At 45.6% G+C, this 17,700-nt stretch overlaps 1 protein-coding gene across 8 annotated transcripts in view; it reads right to left on the minus strand.

Annotated features, from left to right (window-relative positions):
- RYR1 (ryanodine receptor 1) overlaps positions 1 to 17,700 on the minus strand; it is a 946,449-nt gene that overhangs the window by 748,841 nt on the left and 179,908 nt on the right. For all 8 annotated transcript variants that reach the window (XM_069644325.1, XM_069644324.1, XM_069644319.1 and 5 more), the window contains 2 exons: positions 14,473 to 14,659; positions 1,039 to 1,174 (listed from right to left, as the gene is read on the minus strand). In XM_069644325.1, coding sequence (XP_069500426.1) covers positions 1,039 to 1,174; positions 14,473 to 14,659 — 323 coding nt within the window. The remainder of the gene's footprint in view (positions 1 to 1,038; positions 1,175 to 14,472; positions 14,660 to 17,700) is intronic.

Genomic DNA, 17,700 nt, shown 5'->3' on the forward strand with positions numbered 1-17,700 from the left:
TGTAAGTGTGTGTGTGAGAGTGTGATTCGAATGTGGGTATGCAGAAATGTGCTTGCCGAGGGAGGAAGATGCTTCAAGCAGTACATTGTCCTGTGGAATGTAGAATAATATGTGGGTGGCTGCATTCCAGAATGGAAGAGAACGATTCTATGAGGAACGGCTGGTCTGAGAAGAGTTCAGTTGAGATTGGATGCTATGGGGGTCGCTTTACCCACTTGCCTTAACTGATGAATGAAAAGAATAAACCAACTTATTGGACTTCTGAAGTTATTCACCACAAGGCACTTTATAAATAGGTTCACGTTGCATGTATAGTCATTTGGTAGACCAAGTGTCTTGAACACAGGCGGTGGCTTTATGGATTTGTGGTTATGTGTTCAGTGAAAAATTGGAAGAAGGGGTGGGGGTAAAGGGGAGAAGGGTGTTGCAATGTAGTCAGAGTAGCCAGTGTGGCTCAGACGATTTTGACTTACATGTTGTAATACTGGTCAAGATAGTAATTATTGAATATTGCTTCTGTTGAAGGTGTTGATGTTGTATGGGCCAGACAAATCATATGTAATGGTGACGTGGCGTAGACAATGGTTAGCGGAGGAGAGAAGTTTGGACACATAGAAGGACACTTTTGCTAAGAAGAACTGCATTATACATTTGTGTGGAGCACAGAGGGAGTCTGTTCATTTGCTTCCGGGGAAGGCATTTACAGGTTACTGGTGGCTTAAAAAAGAGTTTTTATAGACCTTGAGGTTGGAGCATACCACCAAGATGAATTCCAGCGCTTTGATTTAGTTTCCATCAGGGACATAGTGAGCCCATGACATTGCCTAGGTTGCAGTTATTGGCCGGTATCTTTTGTTGTTGTAGACATTAGACGGAGGACAGGAGATGAGTGTGACTGTCAGGAATAGCTACTGTTGCATGTCAGTTTGGTCTGTGATGTAGCCAAGGGCGTGCGGTCAGAGGTATTAACTATAGAATTTATGAATTTGCAGTGTTTATGTGTATAGCAACCACAGGCAAAGAATACGAAAGACATACCAAGGAGTTCATACAAAAGGTTCACAATCTCCTTCCATGACTCAGCTGCCTCTTCCCCAGCGAATTCAGCAAAGTGAGCGGCTGTGCTGTATACATTCAGTCGGTCAATGCAGTTCAGTACCAGAGAAATCACACCCTGAAAAAGAAAATAGGAGCAGTGAGACAAATCTAGAGGACCTTTTGCTTCCATCCACCATCCCAACAATATATTCACCACCCATCCCACTCACAACCTTATGCATCCATCCATCAACCAGTCCATATAATGATCCATTCCTCCATCCATCCACTCATCATTCCATCCAGCCAGAATCCCATCCACCATCCATACATCTGTCCATCCATCCATACAACCACCCACTCACCCATCCATTCATCCTCCAATCAATCCATACATACATCCATCCATACATGCAACCATACATCAGCGACAGCAGTCCACCTACCGTCGAACCTACGACTCAGCATTAAATCCATCACAAAACACCCATTAATCTAACAAGATAATTGAGGCAAGCCTGCTGAGTGGTCTTGGTTGCTGAAGAGACTACAGGAATGTGGGACTGACATCCCATTGTTATGCAATGTGTCAACTTGAAGCTAGTTCCCACCTCTCTGTATGAAAGGCAGTGAAAGGCCTGTGGGAGTCCAGAAGTTACCACAGTTGTTGCTGCAGAGCAGTCCTCTTTCAGAGGGGAGAAGTATGTGGTTTGGGTGGAGACACAAAGTCTGCTCCCAGCACAAATTTCAAGGGAACCCTGCACTTAAATCAAGAGTCACAGAGGGCTCAGTTAACCAGAGAGACACTTTGATCTACAACAGACTGGGAGATGGGTGGGATTTAGGTATATGTTGTCATCCCCTTGTCTGTCCTGTTGCAGAGCACTCTGGTCCTGACCTCATCCATAACTGACGATTGTTGGTGGGGACCTAGAATTGGTTCATTAAGGTGGGCTTAGCCTGCACCAATCATTGGGGCCCATTTGGCTTTAAAAGAGGGCTGAACCCCTCACTTGACAGATCATCTGAAGACTTTGAAAGGAGTAAGAAAAAGGTCTCATTTGGACCCGAGCCCAAGGTACAGTCTACCTTACATCTTCCGCTAGTGAAAGAAGGCCAGGAGTTCCAATAGGGAAGCAAGATCCCTCCCCTAAACATCTCCCTGGGAACAGAGGGAGATACCGTACTAAGAGGACCCACCCAGCAGCTCCAGCACCGGTACTCAACCAGCACACAGCATGCCCTGCTAGGTTCTGCCAGCAAACTTCCTAGTTGGGAAGTGCCAGAGAGTCTCTGCACAAAGGACAGGGCCATTGCCTGCAATCACTCTCCTGAGCTCTGGGCCGCCTGCAGAAGGACACAAGCCCCGTGAAGAAGCTAGGAGGAGTGCCACATAAGCATCTTCCAGTGTCCATCTTTTAAGGAAATTTTCAAGATAGTCGAGTCCTCGAACCATATCCGGCTGCACCGCTGACTGTAGTCACGCCACCGTCACAAAAGCCATCCGAGCCACCTCGTCCAGCATTCAAGATCTGCCAACCAGCACAGAGATAACGATTCTTGGCCCCGAGCTGCTGCGCCGGACAGTCTGCAGATGTCCATCCAGCCTCGCTTGACGAATTGCCTGCGGCCTGGTACCTGCAGCTGTCTCCAGCCACTAACTGTCTCAAGGGCTGTGAAGCGCCCTGGAACCGCCTAAATGCTGTTGAGCACCAAGACTTCTTCTGCAGCACGTACATTGTGGTTCTGCCCCCCTGGTCCTTCTCCGAAGGCCCCTAGAGACAGTTATGAACTTTTGTGTCTTTGGTGCTGGCACTGAATAACCTTGAACAGTAAGACTGATTACTTTACCAACTACCCTCCTCGCAGTACCCAGAGTGCATCCCTTTCCTTCATGTATCTGTCTGTCCTCAGTGTTCCTTTACAGTGTCGGTTGTATTTGTAGTGTCTGTTGTAGAACTGTCTGTTGTAGTAATAATAAAGTAGATATTGTTATACAACATTGACTGGACAGTTCCTTTTATGATTGGGTAATAATTGTATTTTCGCTGTGTTACAATTAACCAACGATCCACAACCTTGAGGAGATAAGCCTGCCGTTCCGTCCACGTTACCAAAATTGGACAAGGAGGTCTTATAATTCACTTGTATTCCAATCTGTTTGGATCCCTTCTGGTGTACTAGAGGTTGGGGGTTGATTGAAGGTTTAGAAACCGATATTCATCCCTGGACCACTGATGCCCTGGAAGTTGATTCGTCATAACCCACCCTCCCAAAGATCCACCCATATAGAATGTATGTGATCACTGCGCCGCCCGCAACTGCGCTGATGAAAATGTGGATGGCAAGTATGGTGTGGCACAGTGATCAGATAGATCACTTTGCCCACATCCCCTGGCCAGCATTCCCCTACCCGACCCCCCACCCCACTTACATTTATCCCTGCAGTGTCAGTTCCGCCCATTTACTTAATTCTTTTTTTTATTTTTTTATAAATTTTATTGGTTTACATTCAAACCTTTAAAATACACAAAACATTCACAAAACAAAACAAACATTAATTCATTTCACTTCAAACCAACTCTTTACAAGTCTTTACAAATCTCCTTTTCACTGAGTCCCACTCATCCATATAAGTGAGTGTTTAGCTATTTCTTCTTTGCCATGACCTCAACTTAAAAGGATTTTCCAAGAGGGCAAGAGATGTTTCACGTCCTCACTTCTTTGCAGGCACACTTGGGACTATCAATCGATTTTCAATTGTCGCTTAAAGGTGTGTTAACGGCAAGACTAATTTCATGTCTCTCCCGTTGAACATTTGTTGCCACCACTCTTCAGCGTCAAGCGGCGGGTGGGAGGCACTCCAAAGGCCCAAATGATGAGTTCTTTCCGTTCTTAACCCGACACAGAATAGCACCAAGTGTTTCAATGTTTCAAGTACTTGTGTGCAGCAACGACACATCGGATGCAAGTTTGCATATGATGAGCACGCCCGTAACCGCTCTTTGGTTTTAAACCCGTTCAGCCTAAAATACATGAACAGCCTTCGGGCGTACGGATCAGGAAATAATTTGATGTATTTTTGTATGCTGTTATACCCCCGAGCTTCAAGTGGGGCCTCACACATTGATTTAGAGGACAATGTTTTGGAGCATGTTAAGTCCCAATCCGCACGCCATATTTTTGTTTTTGCCGCATTCAGGTTGCCTTGGAGAACCTCAGGCTGGATATCGTACTCAAACATTAGGACTTGCAGCGTCTCATCAACATTGACAGGACATCAGGACCAGAAGAGGTGGCACCATGGAAAACTTCAAATTGTGGAATTTGTTCGCATGTTTTTGTTTTGCGATAGAGTGATAACAAATTCCTACAAACTCTCGCATGGATTGAAATTAGTGATAATTCGTATTTTATAGATGTCGTTGCTGTTCCTTTCGGTAAGTTGAGAACTTTGGACCAGAAGATATTCTCAAGCGTGGACCATACCTCCCATGTGCAGCCCAATGTGTTTTCTGCCCCGTACGTTAGTATAGGTATAACCTTTTGTTCATAGAATCGTAAAACTGCCTTCAGAGAAAATTTCCCATATCTATTGTTTATCACCTGTGCTTGACACGCTAGTTGCTTGCATTTCCGTTTAGTCTCAATTATCCACGGGTCGTCATTAAGACAGGAACTGATCATCATTCCAAGGTATTTCACACTAGGCGAAATCGTCAGTTTTTCTTGACCCAATGACCATGCTGGTCTTTTTGCAAGCCTTGCCTTGCCGCTTTTCAGATCTTTATGGACCAGTATTTCACACTTCTTTGTGTTAATAAGCAGATGGTTATCAAACACATATTGTTGGATAGCATTGATTTTCCTTTGTAATCCAATGGGTGTTAAGTCCAGCAATATGAGGTCATCCGCATAGAGAAGCCAACTTAGCCGAGATTTATGCATCTTTGGAGGAAAGGTGTTTATAGCCTCAAAGGACTTCCCGATTTCAGAAATAAACAGGCTAAATATCGCTGCCGCTAATGGGCAGCCCTGCTTAACCCCTTTGAAAGTGTTGATCGGTTGAGACAGCGTACCTGTTTGGTCCAAGAGTACCCGGATTGAAGTTCCTGTGTGTAATTCTTTTATTGCAGCCACTAGATCTTTCGGGCAACCCCATGCACGCATTTTGTTCCATAAGCGTGCGCGATCTTTCGTGTCAAGCGCATAGGAAAAGTCAATGAAGGCGAGGTATACCACGGTTTTAGATCTAATTGCCTCCATTTTGAGTAGATTCAACAACAAATTCAACGAGCAGCCAACCTACTTAACAAAGCCTGTTTGTTTTACATCTACGTGTTTCGATTGAATTGCCCATTTTACTAAGTTGTGCTGTAAAATGGTCGCGTACACCTTCCCTAGGACATCGAGCAGGGCAACTGGCCGATAATTTTTAGGGCACGTTCTATCTCCCTTTTTGAATATTGGGACAATCACCGCAGATTTCCATGATTGAGGTGTCTGCCGCTGGAGGTTCACTCTCTTAAAGAGAGACACACAGAAGTCTGCCCATGGCTCCGGATGTTGCTTGGTCGTAAAATTGGTCAGGCCATCAGGGCCAGGAGCCCTTGAATTTTTGGCTTTACTAATTATTCTCACAATGTCTTCTCTAGGAAATATTAGTGACCAGTTTGAAACACTGTGGTCATCTGAGATGAGGGAACTTCTTCGTATCTACAAACTATCTTTGTATAGCTCTTTGAAGTGGGTGGTCCACGCTGCTTCAGATACCATAGAAGTTTGTAGAGCTATCTGAGGCGCCTGTGTATCATTAATAATCTTCCAGAAATCTCGGGTATTCTTATTATATAGGCTTTTTAACATGCCTTCCGAGTCACTTTGAAGCATTATTCCTTTATATGATTTGATCCAGTTTTTGTATCGCTGCTTCGCCCCTATTATCCAAGAACTACGTGTCACTGTGTCGGCTGTTCGTGCTTGCCGAATTGTACTCCTCATTAGCTGTTTCTGTTGTAATATGGCCAAGTCAAAACAATGCGTTCGTTTCAACATCATGTGTTTAGATCCACCATTCGTGGTTTTGAAATTTGCCAGTAACTGAGCATATTCTAGCGTTGTTGCATCCCTGCTGAATTGATTCGCTACCTGTTCAACTTCATTCTCAGCTAAACGAAGACGCACTCTACTTGCTCCCACGTCAATCTTCAGTTGCCATTTTGGTTTGACATCTGCATAGTTATTCGCAAATTCCATCTTCAACATGTCGTGGTCGCTGTTTGAATTTTGCACCACTTTTAGCGATGTTACACGTTGGTGGACATCAGCAGTAACAAATATATAGTCAATGGTGGATCCCTAGTTTACTCGGTTCCACGTCGGGGCAGGCGGTATGTCACCTGGCGTACAGCCATTGAGCAACTGCAAGTTTCTTACACCCATTTCTTTCATCCATTGTGTTGCCAAGGTTTTTTTCTGAAGCGATTTTGGGTTGAAATAGTCTATGTTCAGGTCGCCACAAAGTATTATGTTCGACCCTTCTTGGTCGACCAATAGGCAATCTATGACACTTGAAACTGCGTCAGTGAACACATGTGTTCCAGCCCTCGCACGGTAATTCTTTTTTTGGCCTTCCCCTCCCTGATCTATTCCATGTCCCATGGTGTTTTCAGTGGGCTTCTAATTTCTTTTGTATCCTGTACCTCTCTAGTCTTTTGTATATTTGGTGACCCCCCCTCCTTGTGGGGTTAGCCCTCCTTATTTCCTTGTAAGTTCAGTACTAATAAAGCAAGTCTTCAGTGTGCCTGTACTCTGTTCCCTAAGGAATTAAAATGGCAAATATGACGGACAGGGCCAGTTATAGAGCAAAGCAGCTATTGTCCTCATTACAAGTTCGATGGAGTGTACAGAAAGTGGTGGCAATACCGCTACTACCACTTTTTTGGTACTAATGGCATTACTGCCATTTTTCCTGCACCACTGAATGATACATTTGGAGGTAAACTGGAGGATTTACCTTCAGCAACAAGTGGAGGTAAATCCGACACTTAACCCAAAAAAGCAGAAGATTTACCACATATTAACTCCACCAAAAATCCCAATGCAGTCCTATGTTCTCCAAAAATTGAGAATTACACAGCTGTACTATCAATTGTAATTCCATGGTAAACCCACAGGAGCAAGTGGGGATAACGGTAATCAAGTTTGGTGGAAATACAGTGGTTTTACTGCTACGCTCCTCTTATATTCCACAGCTGACACAACCTCATTTTCGGTTGAAAACATGTGGAGAAACTACCTTTGATTTCCATGCTCAGCGGGAATGGAATGCCCTTCCACCTGCCACTAAAGCATCTCACTCTTTATCAAGTTTTAAGAAAAGTATAAAAACTCTTCTCTTTAATCCGGCAGATTAATGCTTCCTCCTAATTGACTTCCCTGCAATCTTGATTGCTCTGCTTCTCCTCTCGCTTGCTGCGCCCCGAGGCCTGTGGGCATGTAGCGCCCTACTCAAAAATTAAAATAAATAAGTTATCACCAAACACATAATACGGCCTTATGTGCCCAGCGATTGCCCTAACAGTATTCGGGTGCAACACTACCCCTAAAAGTAGCAAATGTGACCACATTGCCAAAGTGGGAGGGCAGACATACATCTTAGGACATTCTCATTTCTCCTCCTCATACAGCTCTCTCACTTCTCAGCCGTCTTGCTCACTCATTACTCTGTGTAAATCCATGGATGCCCTGGTTTGTCAGTGACCTTTCCCACAGATAACATTGAAAAACACAAATGGTAAATTGCTCGGGACAGTCATAACCTTGCTTTCCTGGAGCCCATAGAGCCAGGGACATACAAGGTTGCACCTGATCTTGAAGAGTTTAATAAGCCATGAATAATCATAGATAGACATGAGCATGCATATGGTCTGGCAGGTTTGTTTATCCATTATTCATTTTACCTAAATAATGTCAACAATTTGTGATGTAAATCTAAAACTATATATCTCCATGGTTATCAGTAATAACGCTGTTCCCTGATTTATTTTATTACACTGCTAAATAACTACCTCTACGCAAGCATTTCCTTCTTAACCACACAAGAGTGTGACAAGCAATCAATGGGAAATTATACAAAACATAAACAGATTCAATAATTTTATTGCAGGTCCACATCTTTGAAGAACCCCAACAATATCAGGATTTCTTTAATGAAGTGTGTAGTGAATCAAACTCAACAGTCAGTGCTAGCCAGAAAGATGCATGTATTTCTGCACTGTGAAATAGAATGTATTCATTCGTGTGGGAATGAAAACATAACTCAGTGCAATTGTGCAAAGGATTGTGGGTACGAAAATAGGCCCAGCTCTGGGGAAACAGAACGTGCAGAGGTCCTCACGCTGCATATATCTAATGCAACCTAAAATGGTTTAGATTGACTCGATTTTTAAGGGGTGGAGGGAATGGGGAATCAGTCAGGTTGGGTGGAAATTGATTCGAATTTTTGAAAGGTGGGGTGTCAGAGTTGGGACTCTTTTGAGGGGGTGCTGAAATACGGCAGCAAGAATGCTATTTTTAACAGACATACAAATTGTTCTATTAAATATCCGCGAAAAAGAAGAAATGGGCAAATTCAACCATGATCAAATTGCATTCAACACAATCAAGGCTGAGCTTGCATGAAAATGTAAAGCTGTGGCCGCCTGTCCCTGTATACTCCTGTGGCACGGGCAGAAACTGTGATTCATGGGAAGACCATGGACAAAAATACTATTGTGAAAGTTAGGAGACAGAACAGGGATGACCATGTTCATGCATAGCCCTGTTTACCCGTGATTACGCATCAGCCGTCATTACTTTTCCTAATGACTTAATCCCCCCCCCGCCCCCTCACTCTTTAGGATTAGGAAGAAGGCTGGTGAGTGAGAAGAATGAATGAGGAGTAAGAAGGGTGTGTGAGGGGGAGAATTGGTATGCTGTCTGTTGAGCCTTGAAAACAAACATCGCTGGGTACACCATATTTTGTTGTTGTTGCCACTATCCAACAATTTCCCCACGTACTGTGGGACTGGAGGTTTTTTTTTTCAAATAATTCAACCAGTCCTAAAATGTGTTTGAAATGGTGTTTAGTGGGTGAAAACGAATATCGTTTGCCCAACGATGTGTGTTATCAGCGCTCAAAAGGCATAGATTCCAGAAATGAGAATGTAAAATCGATGCTGCACTGGCTTGCGTGCTTACTGTGTTCAAAGGCCCTGCCCTCTCATTTGTATGTGAATGGCCCCTTCTTACCTCTGCAATGACTTTGCGGGCCTACTGCACTTCCATTGTGTGTTCAGTGAGGCCTTGCTGCCTTTTGTGTTTAGTGACTGCTACCAATACTCTCTTGTTGTGCATTCCTATTACTCCTGTATCACAATGATTATTCACTGCTCCTGCCAGGCCTTGGTTACACTGCCCACTGGGCAGCTTTCTGTCGTCACTGTCCTGTCCTCCCTTGTGTATTCACTGCCCCCGGCAGAGCTGTCTAAATTGTTCCCATGTCAAACGCGTCTACTCACCCCAGTACTGCTTTTTTCCCTCTGCATTCTGGGAATTGTAGTCCCACATTTATGATGGACGTAGCAAAACCAGTATACAAAGAAGCAAACAGGACTGGGTGGTGGCATGGGGCAATGTGACCGCATTGCCATCTGCTCGCATGTCCGGTAACTACCCTCGTTCTCTCTTTTTGTGTGCCTCTGTTCGCCTTTGTTATTCACTATGCTGTACTTCCTGTGTGTGTGTGTGTGTGTGTCACTCTCCTTTCTGGAATCAGTACTCCTCCCTTCTGTGTGCAGTACTTTGACCTATGTGTTCAGTGTACCCCTGCCGTGTATGTGACGTGCCCCCAGAGGTCAGTGTGTAGTTCCCTCTGTTCTGGGATCCCTCCTTTCTTTCAAGATACCCATCCAGTCCAATGCATTTCACTCATGGAAAGGCCAAGTAGAGCCAGCACCTCAATGTCAGAAGATCCTCATTTCAAGGTACTTTGTACCAGGTGCCCCTCTGCTTCCTTGTCTCTTCTCCCCTCATTATCCTGTGTGCCCCTTTACAGTGGGGTTGGGATCGATTTCCCAGGCCTCCGCTGCCCATATCCTTATTGTGAAATGGAAACAATAGGGCAAAGAAAGCCTGTGGCTTCACAGATAGTGATTAGGAACGGCCTTCTATAGAAATCAGGTAGCCAAATGCTGCATGCTTCCCCAGGGGTCAGTGGCATGATTCTGAATGATTTCTGGGTGGGTTTAGTGGTACAGAACAGCTTCAGGCCTGGGACTATTGCATGGTATCCGTCTTAAGTGAATGTGGCAAAGCTCCACACCACCGGCAATTGCGGCACATGAGTTGTCAGGGCGGCATACAGTTACATTGGCCATTCTTTTGAAACTTAAAATACTTCCATGCTTAAAATGTTGCTTGCAGTCAACGTCTACTGTGTCAAAACAAATGGAAGTCAATGGTTAGGCAACAAAAGACAGGTAGGATTATCCTGTCTGCTTCTCGAGCCTTAGAACGAACAGAAGACAAAGGGCCATATGATGAACATGGTGATAAGAGTAAAACAATGCGGGATTGAACATTGCTATGGGGCAGGGGGCCAGCTGCAAGAAGACACAGACTCATCATGTCTTTATGGGCTCTGCTTGTAAAATGCCGTGCTTTGCGTGACACCCTCTTTAATAGGGCAATGCAGCGACGTGCCCCAAACACAATCCCATAAAGTGGAAAACACACAACACTCCTCGATTTTCATAACATTGACCAAAAACAAATACAACACACCAGAACGTCAGTAGCATGTCATATTTTACAAACTACTTTTCACCAGCCCTCCGTTAGCCATCAGTCACATAGCCTTGTAAGTATGGGGACCGGCCTCTGGATTCCCTTAGCGGATACCTTCATTCTGATGGCCTTCCATCCTGAGTCTCTCCCCGCCCCTTGGAACATCAGCGACCCGTTCCACATATGTAGATGGAATGCCATCTCTTTCATTTTCATCCACCGTTCTGACCACACTGGGAGTACTGGCCCTTTCAGCGGAGGAGTGATCACCATTGTTGGCAAATTCCTAAAGAACCAGGAGTTTCTCATTACTGTGTCACATCCATTGGGCACCGTGACCATCGACCCCTTTACATCCATAACCTAAAACGGGCTTGGTTCATAAATCAGGGATACCTTTCCGGCTGGATGCCTGAACCGACCTCACCAGCACTGAATCCCCAAGGCTATTGGGTACTACCTCAACTTCCTCTTGTCTGTCTCTTGTTCATTAGCATGTCTGTTCTCCTCCTTGCCAGCTGTGTTGTCTATCTCACCAGGAGTCAGGCTCTCGAAATATGGTATGATACCCCGAGGGAATCTCCTAAGCAGCGCATCCGCTGGGGCCAATCATATTGCAAAGCTGCTGAGAATGCCAAAGAATTCTATGTCAAGACGGAGGCGAGCATTATGCTTCATCTTCATTTATTTCCTCTCTCCAGCAGTTTCAACTAATAACACCAATTTCAACTTTCCATTTGAAATAAAACATTTATTATTTATTTATTTATTTTTAGTCAAAACTACTTTTCCCATCAGTCTTAGGCCAACCGTAGTCCCAGTGTCCTGGTCACGTGACGTAGTCCATTTACTTCCTGTTCCTTGCCTCTTCTTTTCCTGCTCTCCAGAGGTAAGTACCCTATTTGTGGCTGCGTAGTAGAATCAGTTATATCGATAGATATCGTATGCTGGAAGCTAATTAATGTCTATAGCACGTAACGTGAATAGTGTAAGGGAAGCGCGCAGTGTATGGTGAATCCACTGCCGAACAGCTCAGCAGAGCTCAGCTTTAGGAAGCCTACGGACCCTGCGATGGAGGCCATCTCGGAGGAGGGCCAAGACAAGGCCTCTCATTGGCTCATCTATGGGATCTTACTCACTGAATCTTGTATAGTTACAAAATAGTGTTTTATACCAAGCACAGATCTTTTCTTTTGGCTGCAGCAGCGTTTGAGGCTGCTCTGCTCTTATTTTGTAAACCTCCTCACCTCGTTTGGAGGCCCCGGCGGCCAGCACTAGGTGTTGTAGTGAGGGTGTGACCTGGGTGCATTCCTGACTGTCCAGTGGGGTGGGGTGGGTAGCCATAACCAGGTTCGGACTGGTCTATAGGGCAATGCCCGAATTGCAGCCCCAACATACTAGTGTGGGTCCGTTTTTGGGGAGAAGGTGGGCCAGCTTTGGGGCCAAAGTGGGCCAGTTAGGTGTGCTACTTTGCTGTGAAGCTAGTAGTTTTGAAGAAACAGTCTTTAAAATAAGCAAATTGCCACACGTTTTACCCAAAAATTCTCCCGTGAGGACTATTGCATTTGCGACATTAGAGCACGTTTTCTTTGGTGCCAGAGCCAATTTTATGTGCCAGTCCGACCCTGGCGATAATATTGCCTCAGTCTTACTGACCCGCCCCACAAGAGGTCCTTTCCTTCAAAATGTGCATAATTCAAGTACATCAAAAATGTCTACGGTGCAAGGGGAAGGCCCAATTGGCACCTGGATGCATCGGTGTAGTGACCGTGCCCGCAAAATGCTGAGCCCTGGGGGTCATAGTTATGATGATTAGCGACTGTATGCCTTATCATGGCTACCACCTTTTTGAGAATTAACTTTCTTGGTGCAGTCGCCAAGCTATTGGAACAGATGCACAGTGAGTATGTGTTGTAGGTTGGTACCCTCCGATTAGCCACGGATCATTTCATCCATCTAATTGGTGTGTGAGAAAGGGCACTTTGGTGTACGACTGGGCTGACAGGGTATCCTATAGTTGTGTCTATAGCTGTGCTTAGGTATCTCTGTACATACATGATAACTGTAAATATGCACTCATCTTGTTCTTTGGCAACCATTTGTCTATTTGGAGATATGTACTTTCATTGTTTATTGATTTAAGATGCATGTTACAAAGTTCTATCATGTGTCTACCCCTCTTCATCCCTTGCAGATGGACAGTGTTTATGATATATGATATGATATGATATGGTATTTATAACGCGCCTATACACAAGTGTTTCAAGGCGCGACGAGGCAGGGAGGGGAACAAACAGTGGAAAGACAGACAAACGATCCTACTAGCCCAAGTGACATTCAGATCGTGCAAGTGCAAGGGTAGGGAGAAGGGAAAGTGCCTGGGGGAAGGGAGAGGGGAAGTGCAGTACAAGAGATGGAGGAATAGATACGGTAGGAAAAGGCCTGCGAGTGGCAAGTGCAAGGTAGAGCAGAAGTGCTGGTGGGGGGGACTGAGGGGATACAGAAACAGTCCCTAAGTGCAGGGGGATTCCAGGGAGGCATGGCAGGAGGGCAAGGGGTGGGACCTGGCCCGGGGTCAGAGGGGTGGCCAGGTAACCAGAGCAGGTTAGGCCGGGGGTTTCAGCAGGGGAGAGAGGCAGAGAAAGCAGAAGCAAAGAGGAAGGTTTTGAGGTGTTTCCGGAACCGGAGATGGTTCTCCTGAAGTTTCAGGGAGGCAGGAAGGCTGTTCCAGAGGGAGGCTCCTGCCGAAGCGAAAGATCGACCACCGACTCGTTGCTTGGAGAAGCGGCTGACCCTGAGGGAGTTGGAGGCAGATCAGCGGAGAGCCCGAGAAGGAAGGTATTTAGGAAGAGAGAGTTGAAGATAAAGCGGCCCTAGGCCCAAGAAGGACTTGTGGATAATGCAGAGAGTTTTGAACTCAATCCTTGCAGCCACTGGGAGCCAGTGCAGAGATTTCAGTCCTGGAGAGATACGATCCCTGGGCTTGAGGCCAAGGACAAGTCTCGCAGTCCTGTTTTGGATGAGTTGCAGAGGGCGGAGAGTAGAGGCAGGCAGGTTTAGATAGAGGCTGTTGCAATAGTCCAGTTTAGAGAGAACCAGGGCTCTGGAGACGGTGAGCTTCTGGGGGAAGGAGAGGAGAGGAAGAATACCTTTGAGGAGGTGCAGCTGGTAGTTTGACTTCTTAGAAACGTCAGAGATGTGAGGAGAGAAGGAGAGTGTGGAGTCGAAGATGACCCCAAGGTTTTTAGCCTTGCAGGTGGGAACAGGAAGAAATGATTATCCAATTGAGAAACCAGGGTGTTATGTTCTTCCCTTAGATAAAGGCAATGTTCCCAAGCATCAACTGGTGGTACGTCAACCCATGGATCCCAAATAGCTTATGGATGTGAACCTGAGCCTCTAGACCTATTGAGATAAATGGGAAGGAGCCAGGGTGTGGTCTCCTGTGCCACTACCCTTCTCTTGCACTTCTACATAGTACTTCTGTAGCCCCCTCATTTCTTTCCAATGTCTGCTCAGTGTCCCTCCACTCCAGCGTGTTCATTGACCCCGCCCTGTCTCCTCTTATCCGTCCCTTGTGCATTCAGTGCCCCGCTTCCCACTCACCTCTTCCTGGAAGAGGTTTTGCCTGTTCTTCAGTGAGCGAAGCTTGGTCTGCTTCTCTTCGTGTTGAAGCTCCTCCTCAGGGTGCTGGAAATAGGCGATGAGATCTTGCAGGCTGAGGATGACCAGGTCGATGGGCAGAGACACCGGGGTCTGGGGCTTGTTTTTCCCCTGGAGGCTATCCAGTCTCCTGGAACCAAGAGAAAAACAACATGCCTTCAATAGACAGAACCTTTCCTAACATAAGCCCTTTCTGCCGGGCATGAAGGAAATGTAAACATTCAGAGGTAAAAAACATTCATAGGAGTAAGTGCTCAATAACCTCACTGCAAACACTAGTCTGAATTGGTGTCCTTCACAGGTGCCAAAGTAAGACTAATTAGGGCTCCTTTGATTAGTGGAACATTTGAACCAGGGCAGTAAGATACAAGCTTCCCTGTGTAACATTACCACCAGTAGGACCAGCGCAAGCTTCCCTCATACGAAACAGAAACATCACGGGTAAGAGTAGTGCAAGCTTCTGTCACACACAGATAATCAGGCACCAGCAGTGAAAATGCCTGTCACGCACATAGAAGTACAGCACAGTCAGAAGTAATGTAGGGCTGCATCACACACAAAGTACAGACACAACACAGAGCAAAAAGGCAATCTTACCTCAAACCAGAGCACAACCAAGTACAGTACAGTATGTTTACCACCACAGAAAGGTTAACCAGTTGCTCATGGAAAGGATGCATACAGTACAGGCAGCTGAAGCTCACACTTCATTAACCCATAAAACAGGTACAGAATGGCAAACGCAATTCAAACCTCTCCTCATCACTGTGCACAGGGGGACAGGTACAGCACACATGCAACTAGGTTTTGCCTGAGCAGGAGGGCCACCAGCGTCCCTCATACATAGGACACAATGCTATGCTCCCGAGGCTGCAGTGCGTCTCTGGTCAATGAAAGATCTTAAAATTACATTATGCTTAGCACTGACGTGTCAATGAGGACACAACATTATTCAGCTACTGCTGCTCACTAAAAAAGAAACCAGTTATATCTTATTTTGAGATTATTACCGACTAGAGGATGAAGCATTGAACTGGTAGAGATTGTCCATATCATTCAAACAGATCCCCTATATATATTTCTTGTTTATGTCCCAAAACCCCATGTAAGGTACAGAAAAAGTAATTTCAGATCACTGTTCACTTCACCACCATTGCTTAAAGGCATGGTCTAGTAAAAATTTTTATTGTCCCAACGGGTCGGCCATGTTTTTTTAAGCCTAAGTGGCTCAATTTTAGAAAACTTTCCTATGGACCTTACCCGAGTTTTCGTCCATTAAACGCACGCGAAAACAAGCACCAGGGAGCTGCCATTTTCTGATAATCCTATCTTTTCCCCGATCGCCCTGGCGGACCTGCTTTTGAGGCACTAAATCAATTCCCCCGCCCCTGAGCCTGTCATCAGCAGACTCGTACCGCCCATTTCTCAACGCCAAAGCACGTCTCGTGTCAACATTCGCTGCGCTTCAGCTAATGACGTGTCGCCATGGAAATGGCAGGACGCCTCTCTCCTCAATAAGTATAAACAGACCGTTTCACAACACACAGCAGCCGATTTTCGATTCCATTCCTCTCTCTGTGTTACTTAGAGTATTCTGTGACTCGTTTCAGTGCTCTGGTCAGCTACCTTCGCCGCTTGTAGCCCGTGTGAACAGATACCAGTACCACCGCTATCAATTATTTTAGTTTGTTTAACACACAATGGCTACAATAATGCCCTACATGTACGAGCCCGAGTATACCGAGGAGGAACTACTGGAAAGGGAAGCACGCGAAAACGATGGGGATTCGGATGGCAGTTGGCAGGACGAATCAACAGATGAAGAGCCTGGGCCTAGTCGAATGGACGGTGTCTCCACCTGGTGCACATGCAATCGGTGCGAGCTAATGCCAACTGAGGACGAGAGCTGCTGCTGCCAAGAAAACTCGGGTTGCCTGGCCTACATTTCGGAAGGCGAGCCACGACCGCAATGCATCACCGAGCTGCCAGACTTCAGGGCAGCCTGCCTCACACGGGCCGTGTTGAGAATAATGATGGTGCTTATGCACGAACTTCGAGCAACTGTTCGTCCTCGTAATCCGAGTAACGAGTAAGTATACTCTGCTTGTCATGCCACTCCTATTTCATGTTCTTCTACTATATCCAAAATTACATCTACATATCATTGTAACGCATGTAAGTCATTCAATAGTGTGCATTGTCTAGATAGCATTTGTCCGTGTAAAATGCCATTAGTTACAAGAATTGTCATTGACAACAAACGTTTATTAAACTTATCTGGGTCATTTAAAAACAGTTTGTTTCATTCCTTTTCACGGGTGGTACAGGCTGGTGGCCTATCGTTCCTTTACATGGTGGCTTCACGGGAGGCTTGGACACCGCGTTCGAAGAGTGATACCCGCCTGTGCCGTTCGTGCCATTAGAGAAACGTTCCCGAGTGACAGCGGTCAGTACAGGGGATTTTCTCTCGCTGTGCTGCAACCTGACCTGTATAATCTTTAAAGTCTTGTATTTTTGTTTCATGAAAATAAGATACAAAATAAAACACCACATATATTTTAACAACGTTTGTCTCGATTTTTTAAATGAATCAAGTGTGTCTCCATTCAAGGATGGACGTCAGACATCTGTGCTCCGAATGGGTGAAGGTCTGGTTGCTGTGAAGCAGGGTGGTCACTATCTAAGCTAACATAACATATTCTCGATAATGCATGCACTAAATAACACTTGTTCAAAGTCTTTCAGTAGGTTATGTCTCTATAAAAGTCACACATATATCTATACTAACAATTACCATTGGATTATACAGGCCTTAGGGTCTTGGCTACTATAATACACCGGTTGAAGTGTGGGTCTGTGCTCACAAGAATCTCCGGTATGTGGCATTTGTTATTGATAAGCAACGATATACTATCATTGATATAAAGGCGATATACTGTATATTGATATAAAGGCGGTTCGCGCCGGTGGATGCGCGCTGGCATGGGGGGCTGTGACGGGCGCAAACGGCCAAGGTGCCAAACTACATGTACACTTCAAAAGGTGTCCCACGCCAAGGGGCCATCGGTCACATGGCCTCCTCAGACCCCGTGTCTCCAGGCAGGCCTCCCCTGAGGCAGGCCGCCCCCCTGCAATCCACATAAGTGTGTCTCCATTCAGCAGTCTTCCTGT

The sequence above is a fragment of the Ambystoma mexicanum genome, chromosome 2p (genome assembly GCF_040938575.1).
Source record: "Ambystoma mexicanum isolate Mex_15411 chromosome 2p, UKY_AmexF1_1, whole genome shotgun sequence".
In the NCBI taxonomy this organism is placed as follows: Eukaryota; Metazoa; Chordata; class Amphibia; order Caudata; family Ambystomatidae; genus Ambystoma; species Ambystoma mexicanum.